This window comes from Elephantulus edwardii, unplaced genomic scaffold (genome assembly GCF_000299155.1).
Source record: "Elephantulus edwardii isolate Elephantulus edwardi_28Jun2011 unplaced genomic scaffold, EleEdw1.0 scaffold00034, whole genome shotgun sequence".
NCBI lineage: Eukaryota > Metazoa > Chordata > Mammalia > Macroscelidea > Macroscelididae > Elephantulus > Elephantulus edwardii.
Window position 1 is genome coordinate 21,658,244 of NW_006399784.1, and position 23,741 is coordinate 21,681,984.

The 23,741-nt window shown below is 41.8% G+C and overlaps 1 protein-coding gene across 3 annotated transcripts in view; it reads left to right on the top strand.

Moving 5' to 3' along the window:
* Positions 1-271: 271 nt before the first annotated feature.
* SH3D19 (SH3 domain containing 19) overlaps positions 272-23,741 on the top strand; it is an 80,534-nt gene continuing 57,064 nt past the window's right edge. For 2 of the 3 annotated variants that reach the window (XM_006884478.1, XM_006884479.1), the window contains exons 1-2: positions 272-956; positions 22,515-22,622. In XM_006884478.1, the coding sequence (XP_006884540.1) occupies positions 272-956; positions 22,515-22,622 (793 nt within the window). The remainder of the gene's footprint in view (positions 957-22,514; positions 22,623-23,741) is intronic. The other variant, XM_006884480.1, reaches the window with a different exon arrangement.

Below are 23,741 nucleotides of genomic sequence, written 5' to 3' on the forward strand. Positions count from 1 at the left end.
GGGCTCAGCCAGTGATCTTCCCTCAAATGTGGCGCCTTTGATAGTCTTTGATACTTCTGAGGGACAGAATTGTCCAGAGATCCCCAGTGCTTCAAGATGTCCAGTGCCAAGGCCAAGATCAAAAGGCAACCTCAGACCAGTCGCCAGAAATACTCAGATTAAAGAGCAAGGTCACCAGAAAATTAGTGCCACAGTCACAGAAGAGAAGCCATCCCCCAGCCAGCCTCAGCCTCTGTTGGACAGTACCAACAGCTTGGACTGTCTGACGGTGATGAGCATTATGAACACAGAACGAAACCAAAATAGTATTGTCTCCAGAGTCAAAACATTTGAGGGTCAGACAAACACAGAAACCTCAGGGCTGCCCAGGAAACCAGAAATTGTTCCACGCACAGCCCCACCACGGCCCACTGTTTCCTCAGGGAAACCCCTGGTGGCTCCCAAGCCAGCTGCTAACAGAGCTTCTGGGGAATGGGACTTGTGGACAGAAAACAGATGCAAGGGATCCTCCCAGGAAGGGCTTGTTCCACACCCTCCACCTCAAGAAGCAGGCAGCATCCCAGTAACCAAACCTGAATTGCCAAAGAAACCAAATCCTGGCCTTATCCGGAGCATTAATCATGAGATCTCAGGAGGAGGACCCCGGGCCAAGGGCCCTGATGGTGGGAAGAAAGTCCCAACTCCTGCACCAAGGCCTTTGTTGCCGAAGATATCAGTTTCATCAGAAAACCCTGCCTGTCCTCTGAAGCCAGTGGCTGCCCCGCCCCGACTCTCAGTGGCATCACAAGCCAAAGCATTCAGGTCTCTGGGAGAAGGAACCCCAGCCACTCCCCCAGTTCCAGTTCTGCCATCCAAGCCCCCAGGGGACATTGATCTTATCAGCTTTGATGATGATATTTTACCCGCTCCACCAGCGAGCCTGGCTGAAGAATCCACCAGTTTGGAGATGATCCTAGGTGAGTAAACATCAGAGGTGGAAGGGTATCTGAATTCATCATTGCTTTTGTGGTTGTTACATGCCATCAAGTTGAAAAAGAAAAAAGAAAAAAAACAACAACACCCCGTCCTGTGCCATTCTCATGTCATGTAGTTAGGTACCCACCAGTTGGCTTCCACTATTAGACCCTGTCCCGGATATTATGTTGACTGTATTCTGTATATTCAACATATATGAAACTCTGCCCAGTCCTCTGCCATCCTCGTAGTCCATGCTGTGTGTAAGCCCATTGTTGTAGTCATTGTGCCATTCCACCTCTTTGAAGGTTTTCCTCTTTCTCTGACTCTGTACATTTGCAAGCCAGTATCCTTTCCCAAGGAATGGTCCCTTATAATATGCCCGAAGTACTGGAAGTGATGTCTCACCGGTCTTGCTTCTGAGGAACAGTCTGGCTGTTGTACTTCCAAGATAAATTTGTTTGTTCTTTGGCTGTCCATGGTATAGTCAATAATCTTCACCAACACTACAATTTGGAGGCATAGATTCTTTTTCAGTCTTACTTATTCATTGTCCAACTTTCAAACAATTGAAAATACTATGAATTGGTTTGGGTACACCTTAGTTCTTGAAGTGACATCCTTGCTCCTTAACACCTTAAAGAAGTCTTTGGCAACATATTTGCCCAATGCATTACGTTTTAGTTGTTGATTGCTACTCTGCTCATCATAGAATATTTTGAATTGTATTTGTGTTAGTGTTCAGTGCATAAGTTATTAAGGTGTATGTACACCTATGTATGTGTTTGTCTGTGGAAAGACAGGGGAGAAGACGAAACATGGAGCTGGGGGTATGGAGATGGAGAAGAAAATATGATGCAAGGGAGATGAGACCAAGAGAAAAAAGGGAGACCTAATCAGAGCAGATGGGAAAGTCTGCTGTTAAGGACCTCTCCAAAGTACTGAAGAGCAATGGTGTCACTCTGGAGACTAAGGTGCATCTGATACAGACCATGGTCTTTGAGATCACTTGTTATGCATCAGAGAGTTGGACAATGACTAGGAAGGATAGAAGGAGAATTGATGCCTTTGAGCTGTGGTGCTGGAGAAGAGTATTGACTATACCATGGACTGCCAAGAAAACAGATTCATCCTGGAGAGGGTTAAACCAGGCTGCTCCTAGGAGGCAAGGATTCTGGGGCTTCGTCTGACACACTTTGGACATGTTGTAAGAAGGGACAGGTCCTTGGAGAGGGACATCCTGCTGGGGAGTGTGGAGGGACGGCGCAAGAGGGAAAGACCCTCTATGAGGTGGATTGATTTAGTGACTGGGGTGATCGGGATGGGTGTGTCCGAGGCAGTGTGATTGGCACAGGATAGAGCAGGGTTTAGGGCTTTTGTACATAGGGTCGCTATGAGTCGCAAGTGACTCAATGGCACATAACAACAACAACAATCAGAGCAGAAAGGCTGAAAGTAAATATGATATTTGTACTGAATTTTTTGGCTACTGTCAAAAGACATGTTGCATTGGCAAATCGGCTGTCAGGGATCTCTCCAAAATGCTGAATAGCAAAAATGTCAGCTTAAAGACTTAAGGTGCACCTGATCCAGACCAGGGTATTTTCAACCCCTTTCTGTGCATCTGTTGGACAGTGAATACGGATGGCAGAAGAAGAATTGATGTCTTTGATCTGTAGTCTTGGAGGAGAGTACAGAATATCCCATGGACTGCCAAAAGAACACACCAGTATATCTTGGAGAAGGTGCAACCAGAATGTCCTTTAGAGGCAGGAGTGGTGAAACAGCATCTCAGACAACTTGGGCATGTTGTTATGGGGCGTTAGTCCTTGGAAAAAGACATCATCGTGGGAAAGGTGGAAAGTCATTGGAGGAGAGGAAGCCTCTCCACAAGGTGGGTTGACACAGTGACTGTAGCAGTGGTCTTGATGTTATCAGAAATCATATCGTAAGGATGGCACAGGATAGAGCAGGGTTTAGGGCTGTTGTTCATAGAGTCACTGTGAGTTGTAGTCGACTCCATGGTACCAAACAGCACTGCCATTACTACCTGTTTCCTTTGACTTGATTCCAAGTCACAGTGAGCCCGTGAGACACAGTAGAACTGCCCCATAGTTTTTCCTAGGCTGTAATCTTTACAGAAGCTGACGACCACATCGTTCTCCTGAGGGGTGGCCGGTGAGTCTGGACTGAACAGTTCACTGCTGTGCCAGCCAGGGCTCTTCTACGACCATTATTTCTTTTTAAACCTAATGAAGTATGTTCCTCCTCAAGGTGGTGGTGGCTCATCGCTTCCTAGACTGTAATCTTTACAGAAGCAGACTTCTGCATATTTCTCTCACAGAGTAGCTGGCAACCAGCCTTTCTATTTGTTAACAGCCCAACACATAGTGCAGTATGCCAGCAGGGGGGAAAAAAACACACACCAATCTCGAACAGGTGAAAATTCCAATTTTACTTGGAAAGGATGCAGGGAGTTGTCAGCACTTGGTGTTAGGAGGCTGGAGGGAGAAGCTTTTCAATATGATGTCTTTATTACTTTGAGCTTCTCTAACACAAATACCACAAATGAGTGCTTTTAAAGATCACGCACAAGTTTATTGTCTCATGGTTCTGGAGGTTAGCAGTCTGAATTCAAGGTGTCGGCTCTAGTGGAAGGCTCATCTTTGACTCTAGTTTATAGTAGCTGCTGGCAGCCCTTGGCAGTCCTGTGCTCATAGATTCATCTGCCTTTGACTTCAGGCATCATCTCCTTTGCTCTCTGTGACCCTCTGCTCTTTCTATGACACCTTTCAGATTAAAGTCCACTTGATGTTCTCATTAACCTAACAAAAGGAAATCCTGTTTCCAAATAGATTCCCAATCTATTACTGGGAGAGGGATTTAGATGTAGTTTTTGTTGTGAACTGACCTACAGCTCACCCTCCAGAGGATTTTGAGACAGTAAATTGAACAAAAAGACATTGTCCATCCTTCTCCCACAGAGCAGCTGGTGGATTTGAACTGCATGCCTTTGGAATTGCGGTGCAGTTTCTTACCAATAGCATGTAACTTTTAGGGGGATGTAGTTCAATCCCCATCAGATGTACAGTCAGAGTGGCGCCCTGTGAGACTTCTCCAATTGACCCACGCCCCTGCTGGAGTTCCAGCAGCAGAGCCAGCCCCAGGAGAGGATTCTGTCACGAGCAGTCAGGGAATGAGGACCCAGCCATATGTTCTTGTCTGTAATCTTCACAGAACATCTTCCCTTGGGAATGCAAGGTTTTGTAAATAAAATACGTTGTTGTGGGTTTGCTGCCAAGATCAGTACAATTAAATTTCCCCAGAGGTAGAGAAAATGTTTTCATGCCTGAAAGTGTTCAGATGGTGGGTGAGATGGTAAAGCTTATCTTTGATATGTCAAACTAAGCTGCTCTCCTTGTCATTGATAAGATTCCTTTTACACTGTTTACTTCTTTGGGGTGGAATTTGTGAACCTATATGCTTAATAGTATCTTCAAAAGGTTAACTGTCATCTTTGGAATGTTTTAACATGGATCAAGATGGTAGGTACAAGCACTGTGATTTCAAAACCAAAGTCTGCAAAACGCAGTAGTATTTTAAATGAGAGCAAATAGTTCTTAAATATTTATCTGGCATTTAACATTATAACTGATTTTTGCATGTGAGGGAACTCTGGTGGTCTAGTGGGCAAGGAGTTGTGCTGCCAACCCAATGGCACGCTGTTCGAACCTAGCAGCTGCTGCAAGGGAAAAAGATGAACAATCTCCTCTTGTGAGATTTTCAGCCTCTGAAAACCTTCTAAAGAATCAACTATGAGTTGCTTCTAACTCGTTGGCACAAAATGGCCAACACCATAGCATGTAAACTGAAAACATATATCCACTTTTCAAGTCTTTATTTTCTATTTAAGCTCTCTCTCCGTGTGTGTGTGTGTGTGTGTGTGTGTGTGTGTGTGTGTGTGTGTTTATTTGGGTTTTGTTTGGGTGTTAAAAGCATCAGATTTGGACAGGAAAGGGTAGATTGAACTCAGCAAATAGTGGAGACAGTAAAAGCAGGCGTGGACATAGTACTAACCAAAGAAATTTTAGTCACCTATTAGGTTCTGGGGAAGGAGTCATGATAGTGTAGGGCATTAAGTGTTGGGCTGTTAACCGTAAAATCACTGGTTCAAATCTACCTGCTGTTCTTCAAGAAAAAGATGGCTATCTCCCGCCATAAATAGTGACAGCCTTGGAAACCCAATGGAGGGTTCCCAAAAGTGGAAATGAACTTCAGGGCTGTGGGCTGGAGTGAGTAGATGCTATGGGGATGACACCTTGGTTTGTAACTGTGGAGGATTTATTCTGTGTCATCGTGGATAATTACAGTCATCTGCAAAATAAAAGGTCAATAGAGTGTTTTAAAGGAATATAGGTCTGTGTGTCATACTTTTTCTTTTGTATTTCTAGTACCTCATTGTATCATGTTAGTTATAGGGCAGTCTCTTAGCAATGGGTCATTTACTAGCCCTACCTGATTTTAAACATTACTTTTGAGTGTGAGGTTATACTTCATCTTCTTTCCAAACCTGCTTTTCCTCCTGTACTCTGCACCTCACATGGTGACACCATCACACCCAAAACATCCCGAGGGAAGACTGGAAATCATCCTTGGGTCCTCATACCTGGTCACATAATGGCTAGCTGCCAGAGCTTGGAGTCAGACAAGCTAGAGTCTACCTCTTAATTGCTGTAGGACCTTGAGCTATTTATTTAACCTTACATACGGGGCCTTAGTTTCCTCATCTGTAAAACATGATGATAATACTCCTTATACAGTTGCAAGAACTCAGTGTGATAATGCAGAAATAGCTCTATCACATTATCTAAAACATTATTTTTGTTGTTGTAATTGTTAGGTGCCATCAAGTCAGCTGTGAATCATAGCGACCTTATGAACAACAGATTGGAACCTTGCCCTGTCCTGTGCCACCCTCAAGATCTTATATGCTCCAGCCTATTAGTACTCATAAAGTAGTAGTTATCATGGTTGGAGTCCTTGAGTTATATAAATTATTAACACAGTCACCTGGTAGCCAAAAGGTTGGAGGTTCAAGTCTACATAGAGGTACCTCAGAGGAAAGGCCTGGTGATTTACTCCCCAAAAGACAAGCCATTGAAAACTGTTGTTTAAAGAGGTGGAAACAGAACATAAGGGCACAGGGCCGGAAGCATCTGTCAAAGGGCCAGAGGGAGTAAGGATATAGCACAACCTTGCATGGTCCCAGAGCAGAAAGCAGATAAAGCCCATAGCCCAGCTCCAGAGTACTGTGGATCCCCAGCGGCAGCAAGAGGTTCGTTTTTGTTGACTCACAGACTCACAGTTATGGTACCAACAATGGGGTTTATTGGGGATGGAGGTTGGAGAGTGAGGGAGGCAAAGAGTATCACAGTATCACCCGAAATAAATCTAAGTTTTAGCCCAACAGTTCCAAGGCACAGCTCCTCAGTTAGTCCATGCTCCGGTTTCAATACAGCAAACAGCTTTCCTTCCATCTTCAAAGGCTAGAACAACAAAATCTAGCTATGGCCAGCACAAACGCAAGAAGCCTCAGGTCACACCTTGCCACAGTTTCTCCACAGCAGTGCCAGTCTCTCCACCACCAGGGTCTCTCCCCTCCCCAGGGTCTTGCCACCACAAGCCTTGCTTGCCTCAAGGCTTGCTTCAAGTCTTTCTCACCGCAAATCTTGCTACTCTGTATGGGAAACACCCTTTTACTTATCCTAGTCCCACAGCTGATGCTGATTTGCAAGACCATGTGTCTGTAGTTAAGGTAGCTGGAGAGGTAGCTAACTAATGGCTTTAAAAAAAGCCAACTTTAAGGGAGCTCTGGTGACCTAGTGACAAGAAGCTGCACTGCAATCCCAGAGGTACATGTTTTGAATCCATCAGATGCTCTGCTGGAGAAAGAGGGGCAATCTCCTCCTGTACCAGTCAGATTCTATTTGACTGTACACACACACACACACACACACACACACACACACACAAATATAATAATTTTTTTTTTTAAAAAAGCCAACTTTGAGGTAGAGCACAGTCTTGCTGTGTAACTTTGCTGTAAGTAGGAACTGACTTGTCTGCAGCTGGGTTGGTTTGGTTTTTGTTTCGTTGTTTGATTCCCTGGTTTATAGAAAGGATTAACTCACTCAACTGCTAAGTGGAGATTTGAGGCGTCTTCGAAGAAAAGCCTGGTATCCACTTCCTAAAATTCAGCCACTGAAAACTCAGCCGATCACAGCTCTGCCCTGATAGGCACAGGGTGGCAGGGATTCCTCAGAAGTCAAAGCTAGTTCGAGTTTTGTTTTGTTTTTAATCTGTTGTTATTTGCGTTAATGATTGCCTACCCAATGTGGACAGAGAGTGGGGTGGAGCTCCCTAATTAAAATAAGCTTGGAAGGAGGAGTGGCATCCACTTCCATAATAGCTTGCCTCCGGAAACCCTGTGAACCTGGAGAGAGGATGAAAGGCACCCAAGCATCGAGGACTCTCCTTCATAGGGTCGCTATGAGTCGCCTTAACAACAACAACAACAACAAATTGCTTTCACAGCCAGTTAGTTACCAACTCATGCTGCTTTTTACCTTCGGAACAACTCTTAACTTTGCCTCTTGTTTCCATCTCCCTGCTACTGTCTTGCTTGAGCCCTTTATGATCTCCTGCCTAAATAACGGCAGAGCCCTGGCTTCTGCTTCAAACCCCTTCTATAACCCTCACTCTGGCTACTCACCTAGTCATTTGCTCCCCTGCTTCTACTCCAGAGACCTTCAGAATCTTCTCTAAATGCCTCAGCATGTAGATACATCTCCCTTTGATTTTAGTTTCCTTTATTAATTTGTTTTGAGGCTTTGTGATTTATTTGATGATATATCAATAGCATTGTCCTTGCAAATAAAAGAATGCGATCTTTTTGTGAATCTTTGCCTAATCACCCAGGCTTTGACCAAAAACTAGGAGAGGAATACAAGAGAAAGCAGAGACAATCACAAATACATCTCCCCATCTTTTCCTCTATCCCTCACAAATAAAGAAAATTTAATAAGCGGCATTCATGAAATGAAGTTGCCTTATTAATCTCAGAAAATAGAGATAGAAAATACTGAAGCTATGAAAACACAGTAAAGAATAGAAAAATTATTAAAGGAAAACTCATAAAACAGGCAATTTAATATTGGATTCATTTCTTGGGTAGAATGCCTTCCAGGTTAATGTAATGGAGCTGAGAAGTGTTAGCAATTCTTCTTCGCACCTTTACAAATCATGCCCAGTTGTCAAAGAAAAAGCAGAATGCTTCTACTGTCAGCCCCATTACACAGACCAGAATAATAGTTTGGCAGCCAATTTCTGCCATTAACAGAACTCAAGGGAAAGAAATGACAAAAAGCAAGCCAGGGATGGTGAAACTAATTATGATGACAAGCATATTATTAGAGACAGGTAATGGGCAGAAAACGACTTTATCATCAGTGTTTTTCTCAGCCCGGTAATAAAGACCACGCAGATATAGGTGCAGGGAGACCTGTGTGTTTGGCAGCAAGTGTAGCATAATTGGTGTTGCTGTGAGGAGGGCAGAGTAAACATTTCAAATAAAAGTAAGAGAAAAATTCCACTGACTTTGCTTAGATTTGGAGAGGAGATTCTTCTAGAGATGCTTTGTATTTGAAGTTTGCTTGTTTGTTTGTTTGATGGAGGCAAGGACAAAGAGTATGTGGTAGATAAGCTATGGTGCTAAGGTCATCCTTAACCAGTTCTGAGTCTCAGATGCAGTTGAGTTTCTCATTCAGCCTGTACAACCTTCATCTCCCCTAATAGTAGTAACACAGGGCTAGATAATGTGCAGTGATTCAAGGTGTAATTTTCATAGTTTAGGACTCACACCATGGAATGGATCCTGGCTGAAAGTAAAGAATACCAGAAGAATGTCTATTTATGCTTATTGGCTAGGCAAAGGCATTTGACTGTGTGGATCATAACAAATTGTGGCTAACCTCGAGAAGAAGGGGATCCCAGAGCTCATGCAAAACCTGCATCTAGACCAAGAGGCTCTTGTGCAAACAGAGCAAGGGAACACTAACTACATGGTACAGAACTAAGAAAGGTGTGCATCAGGGTTGTATCCTCTCTCTCCAGACTTATTTAATCTGTATACTGATCAGATTATTCAATAAACTTGACTCTATCAAAAGGAATGTGGCATCAGGAAGACTCATCAGTAACTTGTGTTATGCAGCTGACACAACCTTATTTGCTGAAAGAGAGAAGGACTTGAAACACTTGTTGCAGAAGTTCAAAGAGTGGCCTTCAGTATGGATTGAAATGTAAAAAAAAAACAAACCCAAAAATTATTACTTCTGGACTGATGGGTAACAACATCATGATAGATGGAGAAGAGGTTGAAGTTGTCAATGATTTCATCTTACTCGGATCCACAGTCAACACTCTTTGTACCAACAGGCAGCAGATTAGGAGACATATCACACTGGAAATGTCTGCAGTTAGGGACCTCTCCAAATAACTGAGGAACAGTGATTTCCATTTCAGGACTAAGATGCGTCTGATTCAGGCCATGGTCTTTCCGATCATTTGCTATGCATCCGAGAGCTGGTACTAAGGATGACAGATGAAGAATCGATGCCTTTGAGCAATGGTGTTGGAGAAGAGCACTGAATAGCTCATGGACTGCCAAAACAAGAAACAGATGTGTTGTAGAGAATGGCAGCCAGTGTGCTCATTGGAGACAAAGATGATAAAGTTTTGCCTCACATGTTTCTAAGCAAGGCTATTCCTTGGAGAGCGAGGGACATCTTGTTTGGAAAAGTGGAGGGTCGGCAAACGAGTAGAAGACTCTCAACGTCTTGGGCTGACACAGTTACTGCAGTAATGGGCTTGAGCATATCAGAAAGTGTGAGGATGGCACAGGATAATCAGGCTTCAGATTTGTAATTCATAGGGTCACTGTGAGTTGTACTCGACTAGGAGGGCTCCTGTCGAGCAACAGCAACTGTGGAATATTGGAAATAACTCTAAAGAAACTCACTCAAAACTTACTGCCATCTAGACAGAACCAACTCATAGCTGACTGCCCATGGGGTTTTCAAGTTTGCCAGTCAGACAGGAGCACATTGTGCATCTTTCTTGCTGGTGAATTCGAACCACTTGGGAGACACAGCATTTGGGTTAGCAGCCCATCTCCCTACTGACTATGCACCAGAGCTCCCCGAATTAGGCTGTTTAAATAAATTCCAGTACATCACTGAGAGGAATTGACTGCACTAGCCACAGCAGTGAACATAAACAGTACCAAAGTCAAGAAGATGGCACAGACCTTGGCAGTGTTTTTGTTATGATTTACATAAGGTGTCCAAGAGTCACAGCTGACTCCACAGCAGCTAAAAACAACAAATAAAAGGGAATATTGTGCTGTAATTAAAAGGAAGCTATCTCCTACTATTGACAAACTTCTAAGGTACAGTTCAATGAAAAGGGCAAAATAGTTTCATGCTATTTTAACTATTGTGTTAGAACTCAGGCGTACAAAGATGCCCTGTCTTTAGAAAGATATAACAAAAAATGTTCGTTACAAAAGTTACCTTTTGTAAGGAAGCTTGGGTGGGGATGTGGATTTTACTGTTCTTTTTGATCCCATCAGAATTGTAGACCACATGCCTGTGTTACCTTTTATACTCAGTGACTAATCTCTCTTTAGATAACTGATCAGGAGCGGAACTGACTTGAAGGGTTCTCACGCAGTGTCAGCCCTGGAAAGACCTGTCAGTAATAGCTCCAGTGATTCTTAGCCAAGTGATCGGTAGGAATTGAAAAAATATTAATAACATAAGAATAATTTTTAAAAATAGTTCTATTATTCAGGGTTTTAAAGTAGAAGCTATTAACTATTTTCTCCGTGATTAACCTTTCCCCCCTTTTTTAATTGTGATTTTAACTAAGGTTTACAGAAAAGTTGGATTTTCATACCTTCATCGTTGCGTATTTTCCCCTTCCCCTAGTTCACTTTTTTAAAAAAAATATTCATTCATTGTTGCATGACTTCCTTTCTCTCCTTCCCCAGTCCACTTGTCAAAGCAAAGCACCTCTTTTCCATATTGTTGTCTTATATACAATACTATACACAGGTGATGGGATTTTTAAAGGACTATATGATTAGGTATATATATTGCTTTTAAAATTCTCTCCATCATCTGTTTCAGTGCAGTGTTCATTATCTATCTACACTTTTCCTAGTTTACTCCCAACCCTCATGTTCGCCCTGCTTTATAACGGTGGTTTTATACAATATTTGTCCTTTTGTGACAGATATTTTACTCAGCGTGATGTCCCCCAAGATCTCCCATTTTGTCTAATGTTTTATGAGTTGGATTTTTTTTTCCAGTGGTGTATAGTATTACATTGTGTGATTATACCACAATTTTTCTATCCATTCACTTGTCAATGGGCACTTAGATTTCTTCCATCTCTTTGCTACTGTGAAAAATGCAGCCATAAACATTGATGTGCATACATCTGTTTGAATAGTGGCTCTTGTTTTTTAGAGTATATTCCCAGTAGTGGAATTGCTGGATCAAAGGGTATTTCTATTTCCAACTTTTTCCCCCCAACTTCTTGATAAAGTGGCAGATTGCCCTCTATTGTGGTTGCACCGTATTACACTCCCACCAGTCCAAACGCCACAGTCTTGCCAGCATTTGTTGTTTGCTGCTCTATTGAATTTTGCTGTTGTTGCTGAGGAAGCTTTTGCCTGTTAACTACATAAGTCTTAATGAGACAAATTAAAAAATAGTATCTACATTCTTTTCTATTAAGTAGGATCGCTGAAGAATCTTATCTAAAACAAAAAGCTTTTCTTTTTCTTGTTACTTTACAGAAGATTGTAGAGTTTTATTGCCTTGATAGCACAAGAAAAGAAAAAGAAATTTTCATTTTCCCATGTGCTTAAGTGATTTTTATTTTGGTTTGTTGGACAAGGAGTATTGTTCATTTTTCTTATGATTGGATTGAATTTATTTTATTGCATATTTTGTGTGAAAAGGAGCATATATTTGTTTGAGCAAGTCTATTTATTGGAGCAAGTCAGACAATACAGTGATTTTGTGAACAAGGTAGAAGTTATTATCCTTCCAGTCTATTTCAATCTCTACAGTAACCAATATGAACAATATTGGGTAAATGTTATCTTTTTACAAAAATTTTGTATCATATACTACTGATTGCTCAGTGAGTGGCATTTTGCATTTAGGGAGGTTTTATGAACCTGTCTTTATTGGTCAGTCTCTGGGTGGCATGAAATACTAACCCAAAAATTGGTAGTTAAAACCTGTCCAGTGGTACAGCAGAAGAGAGGACTGACAATACGATTTCATAAAGATCACAACTAAGAAAACCCTATGAAGTAGTTCCACTCTGCACCGCACAGGGTCACCTGCTGTATGTCAAAATCAACTCAATGACAGCACACTGGTTTTTGGTTTCCTCCATCTTGGTCCTTATAAGGAGATTTGGTGATATGGTGCTTAGAGCATTGTGCTGCTAACCAAAAAGTCAGTGGTTCAAGTCCACCAGCTGCTCCTTAGGAAGAAGATGGACAATTTCTTCCCATGAAGAGCTCCAGCCTCGGAAACCTGAAGGAGGGTTACCATAAGTCAGAACTGGCTTGACTTGGTTTTATAGATTCAAGTTTAATTCATTCATTTCCTCGTATTTCCTAAATTCCATAGAACAAATGTATCAATTGATTTGACACTTTAAATATTGGTGACTATTTAAGATGTTTCATTTGTTCTTATTTATTGACACTACAAAAAAAGTACAGTAATCATTTTCACATTTAAAACATGACTAAAATTATGCTAAGTGACATAACTCAATCCCATAAGGACCATTTTTGTAGAATGTGTGAGACCATTATTGTAGAAATAGAAAAATAACTAATAAAATGTGAGGATCCAAGGGGGGGAGAGTAGGAGCAGAGAGGTGAGGACGGGCAAAAGAAATCATAGGATCACACAATTTGATAGGTAGAGGGAGGGCTGGGTAAAAGGAAATGAGAAAGATCTGGTTTGAAAAATAATATGTATGAGCTTTGTAAGTATACCAGTATATAATAAAATTTTTATTTAAAAGAATAAACCCCATAGCTGAAGCAATACAGAAGCAGGGAACTGCCAAAACTCAAGCAGGGTTCATTCAGAAGCAACTGTGGAACTAGGGATTGTTGATGTCAACTAGATTTTGACTGAAAGCAGAGAATGCCGGAAAGATGGGTTGTACTCACAGTGCAAAGACAGTCAGACATGTGAATCATAAATAAACTATGAGTAATATTGCGAAGAGTTGGAATCCCAGAACACTTGGTTGTGTTCATGTGAAATCTGTAGGTAGACAAAGAGTTATTAAAACAGAACAAGGGGGTGGTGGTGTGTGCCATCAAGCCAGAACCCAGTCATAGCTGACCCTCCAGCAGGTTTTCGGAGGCAGTGAATTGCATGGGAGAAGACTGACCATCCTTCTCCCACAGAGCAGCTGGTTTATTTGAACCACGTGTATAGTGCATGGTTTAAAAATATGTGTTGAGGTTGTATTCTTTTGCCATATATATTTAATTTGTATACTAATGATTCAAGAAGCTGAACTATATGAAGAGTATGGCATCTGAATTGGAAAAAGACTCGTCAGTAACCTGTGTTCTGTAGATGACACATCTTTGTTTATAGAACGTGAAAATGATTTGAAACACTGAAGAAATGAGAGACTATAGCCTTCAGTATGGATTGCATTTCAACATCAGGAAATCAGAAATCCTCTTCACTGAACCAATAGACATCAGTGTGGTAGATGGAGAAGAAATTGAAGTTGCCAAGGATTCATTGACTTAGATGCACTGTCAGCACCCAAAGTAACAGCGGTCAAGAAATCAAAGTGCAAACGAGCAAGGTTGTCAGTTTAAAGACTAAGGTATGCTGTCTGATCCAGACCATGGTATTTTTATTTCCTTCATATGCATATGAAAAATGGACATTGAATCGGGAAGACTGAAGAAGAATTGATACCTTTGAATTATGTGTGGCTTTGGGGAAATGTCTTGGATATACTGTGGATTAACTGCCAAAACAATAATCAAATCTGTGTTGGAAGAGGTGCAACCAGAGAGCTCCTTAGAAGCAAAGATGTGCCGAACTGACAGTGCTAAGGCATCCAGCTGTGAATCATAAATAAACTACGAATCGTACTGTTACGAGTGGGAATCCCAAGACACTTGATTGGACACTTGATTGTGCCCACATACTTTGTCAGGAGGGCCCAGTTCTTGAAAAGGAATATCATGGTTACAAGGGTGGGGGGTCACCGAAGGAGAAAAGGAGCCTCACTGAGGTGGACTGACACAGTGACAGCAATAATGGTCTTAAGCACAGTGAAGATTGTTAGGTTGGGGCAGGATTGACCAAGGTTCTTAAGTATTGTACGTGGGATAACTGTGAGTTAGGGTCGACTCAGTGCCATCCAGCAACAGTGCTTTTATTTCTGAAGAATAGATTTCTCAAAGTGTGATTACTAGGTCAAATGTTATAAATGTTTACAATTATAACCATTATCAGTTACCCAACTTCCCACCTACCAGTACCAACAATGGGGTTGTCATGGATCCCACTCTGTTGGAGGGTTGGAGGAAGTGGGAAACCCTTTCCTACGAAAGACATAGGAAATGAACTTTAGGTTGTATTGCTTGAGAGAAACATACTGGAAAACAGGCTTCTGGGCTCCCTTCTCATTGAAGTACAGCTGTGCCTGTCCTCCCCACAAATCCACACCCTGTGAGCTTGCAGCCTCCTAGTGCACACAGCCTGTGGTTCCACACGGGCCCGTGAGTCCATGCAGCCAGGAAAGCAGATGCTGTGCTCCTTTGATTCACAGCCAGACATGATTAAACAGATCATCTCCCGCCTGACAGCCTGCAATGGTTACTTATATCTTTGCCATAATGTGTTGAAGTGGGGGAAACTTTTTTTCCTAGAGATTTTCATGCATCAATAGATTACACATTATTTTAATGCATATTATTAAATATCAACTCAAAAACTCAAACTCATTGCAGCCAACTCAGAACTAATTTGTAGACGACCCTATAGCAGGTTTTCAGAGGCTGTAAATTATACAGGAGGAGATCACCCATCTTTTCCTGAGGATCAGCTAGTAGATTCGAACTGCCTGCCTTTGGGTTGTCAGTACAATTTCCATATCCAGTAAGCCACCAGTACTCACTCCTTAAATATCAGCTAGTGGTATTACAAATCAAAAGCAAAAAAAGAGAGTGATTCAGGACAGGGGGTGGGTAGGTGGGTAATGTAGTTAGAATGCTTTGAATATTTACATATTGTTAGCGTCTACAGGCCTGACCTCTCATGCTTAATAATCCCATTTGGAATTATTGGGATTATTATGTGAAACAAAATGTTGCTCAGTACTCTCCAGTCCCATAGTCAGTAGTGGATCTTCTTGTGACCTGTGGGTTTTCGATGGCTCATGTTAGAGATCCATCACCAGACCTTTCTTGCTAATCCATGTTTGTCTAGCTCTGCTCGAGCGTCATGGCAGCACACAGCCCCCACTGGGAGAAGAATGGTATCAGTGCATTGGCCAGGAATTCCATCTAGACCCTGCTTGAAGGTTGAGAATTCTACCCTCAAGTACTATTGTCCCATTTTGTACTTAACAATGACAAACTGATGCCTTTGAGTTGTGGTCTCAGGGAAGAATACTGAATTTCCCATGGACCGATGAAAGAATAAACTGATAAGTTTTGGGAAAGTGCAGCTAGATCTCCTTGGAGGCAAAGATGGCGAAGCTTCGTCCCTTATACTTTGGGCATGTTGTTATGAGATACTATTCCTTGGAAAGGGACATCATCATGCTTGGAAAGGTGAAGGGTCAGCAAAGGAGAGGAAGACCCCCAACAAAATGGATTGCCAGAGTAACTGCAGCACTAGACTTGTGTGTGTCAGAGATGCTGAGGATGTCACAGAGTAGGACAGGGTTCAAATCTGTTGTTGATAGAGTCGCTGTGAATCAGATTCAACTTGATGGCACCTAATAACGACAATATGCATTCTGCTTCCGTTTAAATCCTTTCGGTTTTAAGCAGAGTGATCAAATTATCTTGAACAGGACAGGTGAGAGCCACCGACACTGCACAGTTTCGGGACAGGACCTGCTGAGTATTTCCCTCACAGTGGGGCACATCATGCATGTCCCCTGGGACCACTGATTAGGTGCTTTGTTTTTCCTTTTTTTTTTTTTTTTCATTTTCCACCTCTTTTGTCCATGTCCCCTGTCCTTGAAAATTTGAGAACATATGTAGGTGGTATTTTGGCCAGAATGTAATGAGGTGGAAAACAGTTTCACTTATTTAATGCTCTGTATTTTCTTCCCCCTTCGTGTTGTAATTGCTGCTGACTTGATTCTGATTCCTCGCACATGAATGCCGAGTAGATGCTTCTTTTTTTTTTTTTAATCCTTGTGAAAATGACATGATTTAATATGTGAAAAACATTGAGGCAGTACCTGAAGCAGTGGAAGCATTTTGCAATGTTAGCAATTGGTATTAATACTATTAACTCTTTAATTAAATCTTTAATTCTTAGGACAGCCTGCAAGGTAAATTGCATTAGTAGGGAAGCTGACACTAGAGAAAAATTAGCGCAATTACTTAAAGAGTCTGAGTTTTTCCATATCTTGTTGCCCCCCTTTTTTATTAATTTTAATGAACATTTACAGAGATTTTGGGTTTCCATTCACTCATTGTTGCACTATTTTCTCTACCTTCCCCACCAGTTCGTTCCTCTTCCCCCACCGAAAGTCTGTTTTAATTGTCCCATTGCCACAGTGCTTGTCAAAGCCAGTTCTGATTAATCTCCTTTGTCAGTTTGTCCTGAGTAGATGCTTCTTGACTGTGAGCTTTCAGAAACACTGTCTTCTGGGTAGCTCTGAATCTCCAACCTTTCATCCAGTAGTTAAGCACTGATTACACCACCCAGGGCCTCCTTAGCTCCAATAACCCCCCAAAACATTGATAATTAATAACCAGTGCTGATCACCCACAAAGGAACTGTCTTGCTGGAAATGCCACTTGCAAAATAGTCATCACACTTTATCCTGTTCTCGCATGTTGCACCCTTTTTCCAGCAGAAGACAGAGCCCTGAGCCCATGGCTGGAGGGTCAAGAACCTGCAGCAGAAGGGAGAGGAGGCCTGGAGGCCCCTGGGAGACGAAGAGGTGCCAAGAAAGACCAAAGAGGCAGAGCAGAGGCAGTGGCAGACAGAGGGAGAACAGAAAGAGAAACTGCACAAAGAACGATACTATTTTTCTATGTTTAAAATAAATTTGTGTCGAGATCTGTGGGATCTTCAGAGTCTCTCACTTTAGCTAATGTTGGTGTGTACCACTGAGTCAGGACTGACCCATAGCAGACTCTCCAGTGGGTTTTCAGAGGCAGTTAACTGAAGAGGAGGAGATTGTCCATCCTCCTCTTGTGGAGCAGCTGGTGGATTCAAACTCTGTGCCTTCAGGATTGCAATGCAGCTTCTTACACTAAGTTATCAGTGCTCCCTTTTTATAGCTGATATACCCAAAATATATGAACCATTTGGGATGCTCAGATTCAGTAATATTTAGAATGCTAATCTTTAACACGTTCTTGCAAGAGATGATATTGCTAGGTGCCATCTTATCAACTATCTCAGAGTGGCCTCCTATAACTGAGTAGAGCTGCCCTATGAGATTTTTTTCTGAGAGCCTTGTGGTAAGAAGCTGCACTATAGACGCAAGGGCACGTGGTGCAAATCCAGCAGCTGCTCCATGGGAGAAGAATGGGCAGTCTCCTCCTGTGTGATTAACTGCCTCTGAAGACCTGCTGGAGCGTCACCTAACGGGTCGATTCCAATGGGCACACACAACAAGAATCCTTCTGGGAGCAAATCACCAGGTCAAACCATGAGATCAAACCATCAACCTTTCTGTTAACAGTGGAACACTTTACCATTCGTTGCACCATTAGGACTCATTAACATAACCACCCCTTTTTATCTATGCTTTTTGCAGTACTTCTTCCTTAAATCCAGTTTATATCCTTCACACTAGAATAATTTTTAAGATGCTTTCAGTTCAGTTGTTGATAAACAGTCAAATGGCATAATTAGTGGTCAGCCCCCAGGTCCCACTCACTCCTGCTTTATCCTGCAGCTTGCCTGCCTTCCACCCACTCAGGGTCGTATCCTTTATCCATGACTATTCAGTCTGTATGCTGAGCAAATAATTTGCGAAGCTGGACCTTTATGAAGAGGGGTGTGACATCAGGATTAGCGGAAGACTCATCAACAACCTGCACTGCTGTGCTCATGACACAACTTTGCTTGCTGCAAGTCAGAAGGATATAGAACTCTTGCTGCAGAAGATCAAGGACTGTAGGCTTTGGTATGGATTACAGCTCAACATCAAGAAGACAAAAAGATGCTCACCACTTGGCCAACAGACAACGTTATGATAGATTGAGAAAAGATTGAAGCTTTCAATGATTTAACCTTGCTTAAACCAATAATCAACACACTTGGTACCAGTAGTCAGGAAATCAGGAGATTTATTGCATTGGGCAAGTCTGCTGGCAGGGCCCTCTCTAAAATTCTAAAGAGCAATGATGCTAATTCGAAGACTAAGGTGTGCCTGATTCAGACCATGGTCTTTTCAGTCACCTTCTATGCACCAGAAAGCTGGACAATGAATAAGGATGACATACGAAGAATCAATGTCTTTGAGTTGTGGTGCTGGAGAAAGAAGAGTACTGAATATCCCAGGGAATACCAAAAGAACAGACAGATGTGTGCTGGGGAAAGTGCAGTCAGAGTGTTCCTTGGAGGCAAGAATGATGAAGCTTCATCCTTTATACTTTGGACATGCAGGTGATACAGTTCATTGGAGAAGCACGTCATGCTTGGAGAGACTTAGGGTCAGTGAAGGAGAGGAAGACACTGGACTGACACTGTGACTTCAGCAATGAGCTCTAGTGTCTCAGAGAGCATGAGGATGGCACAGGAAGGGCAAGTTTAAGGTTGGCTATTCATAGGGTCACTATGAGTCATCAATGTGACAGCACCTAATTACAGCCTTGCCTCCTAACATCATGTTACTCTCATATGCTTACTATTTCTAATTCTCATCTCCCTGTTGGAAGGTAAGCTCAGTGAGGACAGAATCTTGGTTCACCAGTGTATTCAGTACCTGCAATAGAATTTACTGCTTACAGCCTCAATTCCGTGTTTATTAATCTCCTCCAGTGCACTATACAGCTTCAGAAATGCAATGAAGGTCCCCCTGAGAGTCAGTTTTCACTCGACTACAATGAGAGAGACAACAGAGTCTGTTGGCTTACTGCATAATTCTCTGTTTACTAAATGAATGAAAGTGAAAACACACATTACATAATCGGTACAAAATGACTCTGGTTTTCTGTTTCAGGAATATCTGTAATAATGCATGCATTTTTTTAATAGAAAGCAATCTGTAGACAGATCAGATTAGATTTGTGTCCATAATCATTACTTAAGGGATAATGGAGATTACAGAAACTTTCTCTCTTATTTTCTTAATGTTCCCAATTTTCTTGTCAAATCGTACTTTGGAAATAAAAAATAATGATTACAACATATTGAGGGATTAACCATACAAAAAAAGCAAGAGCTTTGTTTCGGGGCACTCTGGTGGTGTAGTCCTTAGGCGTTGCATTGCTAACCCAGAGGTTGTGCGTTTGAATCCACCAGCCACGACAAGCTGGAACCTACTCAAAGGCAGTGACTTTGATTTGGTCTTTTTTTTTGTTGGGGTTTTTTTTTGTTTGTTTGGTTTTTACTTTGAGTTTTAAGTCTTTGTTTCTTTTAGGCAGACACAGGGGGGGTGTGTGGGGTGGAGATGTATTTTTTTTTAATCATTTTAATGAACATTTACAGAGAATTTGGATTTCCATTTATTCATGCTGCACTTCTCTACCCACCCAGCCCTCTCCCCCCGCCCCCCAGTTCGTTCCTCTCTTTCAAAAGTAAAAGAAAGACTCCTTCCCTGGTACACAATCCCCCTGCACCCCTCCCACCATCTCAAGTACATTCCACTATGCAACCTTAATTGTGGACTCTTGTGATAACCATAATACCCTATCATACATCGCTTTTAAATTATTCAGTCCCTCATCTGTTTCAGTGCAGTATTCAGTTTATCCAGTTTTTCTTAGTCTTACCCTCACCAATATCAGTCCCATTTTACAGCAGTGGCACCATGCAAAATTTGTCCTTTTGCGACTGAGATATTTCACTCAGCATAATGTCCTCCAGGCTCACCCATTTTTAATAATATTGAATGAGTTCCTCGTTTTTCAATGCAGCATAGTATTCCATTGTGTGAATATACCACAGCTTCTCTATCCATTTGTTTGTTGATGAGTACCTGGGTTGTTTCCAACTCCTTGCTATTGTGAACAGAGCTGCGATAAACATGGGTGTGCATATATGTGCTTGGATGTCAGTTATGGTCTCTTTGGGACATATTCCCAGTAGTGGAGTTGCTGGGTCAAATGGTATCTCTATTTGCAACTTTTTGAGAAAGTGCCATACTGCCTTCCACAGTGGTTGCACCATTTGACATTCCCACCAACAATAAATAAGGGTTCCAGTTTCTCCACAACCTCGCCAGCATTTGTTGCTTGGGAGATGTATTATTAAAGAAGTTTGGTTTTTGTTTTTTAAGTTTGATAATATTGTTCTGATAATTTGAAATTGTTGTTGTTGTTGTTGATTGTCTTTTAGTCAAACACGACTCATAGTAACCCTATGACCAAAAGGCCTGAAGCCTTTCTGTAACTATCAACATTTATGCAAGTCCATAGAGTTTCTGGCTGCATGTTGTTTAATTTGAAATGAGCTTCCTGTATTTAGGCAGGACTTGCTTCATCTGTGAGCTGATAGATTTCCCTAAAGAGGCCCTCGTGGTCTTTCTTCTGCAGCCTAATGATAATCATTTTAGCTGGCATGCAGTATCGGGCTCTTCTTAGGTGGTGGTGTGTGCTATCAAATTGGAACCAATCTATAGCTGACCCTTTAGAGGGGTTTCAGAGGCAGTAAATTGCATGGGAGGAGATTGCCCATCCTTCTCCTGCAGAGCAGCTGGTGGATTCAAACCATGTGCCTTTGGGATTGCAGTGCAGCTTCTTAACATTGGGCCACCAGAGCTGTCTCTTAGGTGTGTATAAAAGATTTAAATAGGGTTGCACTTTATCATTATATTTCCTACACAGCACAGTTACTGACATGGTGAACATAAATAAGTAAACAGATTAGTGAGTGATTCTTTGGGCAGGATATGAAACAGTGTCTTTGGCTGAGCGTGGGGTGGAAGGGAAAGGAGGAATTAGGAAGCTAAATAATCTCCTTCTTGGCTCCGCTCTTTATGTAGCCTGCAAAGAGCTGGTCAGCAAAAGGTGTTTATTGAGCTGCAGTCATAACACAGGCGGAGCGTGAATGCTGTTCATCACAGGAGCCACAAAAGTGCATTGTTTCATAGTCAGTCTCTCCCCACAGACAACATCAATAAGACAGGCGCAGAATCACTGCACATCTCATCCTACATCTTGTTGAGTGAAGGCAAAGACTGACTCATGGGATGCCGTGCGCTGTCCAGAGTGGCCAACATACAACTTTCGTTTAGTTTTGCTGGTCTAGTTATTTAAGTTTGTGTTCATTTTTCCAAACCAGTGAAAAGAGCATTTACATTTGGGGGAAGAGGGGTGAGTGATTGCAGTTAGAGGAAAACCCAGGATGTTCATTCAGTGCTTATGCTTTTATTTAAAATGTCTTCTCTAAGCACATACCATTCATTTTAAACAAGTTAGTTAAGATGCAGAAATCTGTCCTTGCCTCTTCAATTTAGTATTGGAAGCAAGATGTCTTGTTTTCTACCTGGGATAACGTGTTCCTTAGTTTCATGTTACTGAAGTGTAGTATCACTAAACCACTCTGGTACTGCTAAGCACCTGCGCAGAGCTGGCCAGAACCAGGGCCTCTGGTGGTCTGAAATAGAGGTCTGGGAAAGAGGGCAGGGGCATCCTTCCTGGAGTAGCAGGGAGGCTCCAGGATGGGGAAGAGTTGGCTCATCGTTCCAGTTGCCCCTCATTTTCAGGCAAACACTTGGGAAACTACTGCATTCCCATGAAAGAAAGCTTCTACATAATTCAAGATTGCCCTGGATCGCTCATCACAGAGGAAGAAAAGCCTATGAATTATTTACAGAGCACTAAGTTATTTCCTTTCATGAGCTCCAACTTTGTTTTTGTCTCTGCAAACTGAGATTTTGTTTATCCATGAATAGTTTTCCCTAGGGCATGAAAAATATGACTCTTTAATTATGAATGAGGCTTTTTGTTTGCATCCCTGTTAACTAAAACATGCAAAATAAACTGTGTTTTTCATTAGATCCCTTTCAGCTCCCCACAAAAGCAGAATCAACAAAGGAACTCACAGTTCATCCAGCACCCACCAGGAAGCCCACTGTGATTCGAATTCCAGCAAAACCAGGAAAATGTAAGCATTTCTCTGCTTTTTTTCATTTGTCTCTACAAGAGCCTGGGAGGAATATATGCTAATTTATCAGAGTCTGTGTTTGATTTTATGTCTTTTCTGCCATTTTTCTTTCTCAAGGACATTTAAAAGTAAGTGGGCTTTCCACCATTCTTTAAGAACTAGTACAGTGTATTTGTATTTCATTTCTTGTCAGCATTCTCTGTAAACGGAGAAGAGGGAAAGTGATGCTCAAAACAGCTATAGTGTCTTATGTCCTTGCCTTGGAGAATGATTTTGGTGGGGAAGTAATTGAAATTAACAGTAAATAAGGTTGTGTGTGCCTCTCAGGAATGAACTCAGTGTAGTTCACAGTGTGGTCCTCTGCTAACTGAAAGGTTGGCGGTTCAGTTCCATCAACCACAGTATATTGGAGAAAAATGATAGTCTCCTCTCATTAAGAGCTTTGGAAACCGCATGGAGGGTCACTGACGGTGAGTTAGAGCTGACTCGATGACTGTGGGTTTGGGTTTTGATATTTATTCCTTTCAGGAATACATTTGTCTAATAAGTATGATCCACATGTGCTTATCTGTAAATTTTATTAAGAGTATTAACCAAAAGCTTTAGAACTATAGCAAGAAAATATGTTCATTATTTTAACAATACACTTTGATCTACTTCCTTTATTTCAATAGTATAATAAAATTTTTAAAGAACTTTTACATTTTTCAGGGCATTGGTAGCATTGGAGGTTAAGCATAGAGATTTTATATTGTCAGTTGAAAAATTGGCAATATAAACCCACCTGTCACTCCTCAGGTGAAAAATGAGGCCGTTTCCACCTACAAAGATTTGTTGTTGATATTATTACTGTAAGTGCCATGGAATTGACTCTATGAACATTTAGTGACTCTGTGAACACAGATGTGAATCTTGTCCTTTCATGTACCATGCTCACAATCCCCAGTATGCTTGAGCCCATTGTTATAAGTCACAAAGTCAGTCTGCCTCATTTAAGGTCACCCTTTCTCTCTCTGATCTTCTGCCTTTCCCAGTACGATGTGTTTTCCCAAGGACTGGCTCATCCTGGCAATATGCCCAAAGTAAACGAGATGAAGTTTCACCACCTCTGTCTCTAAG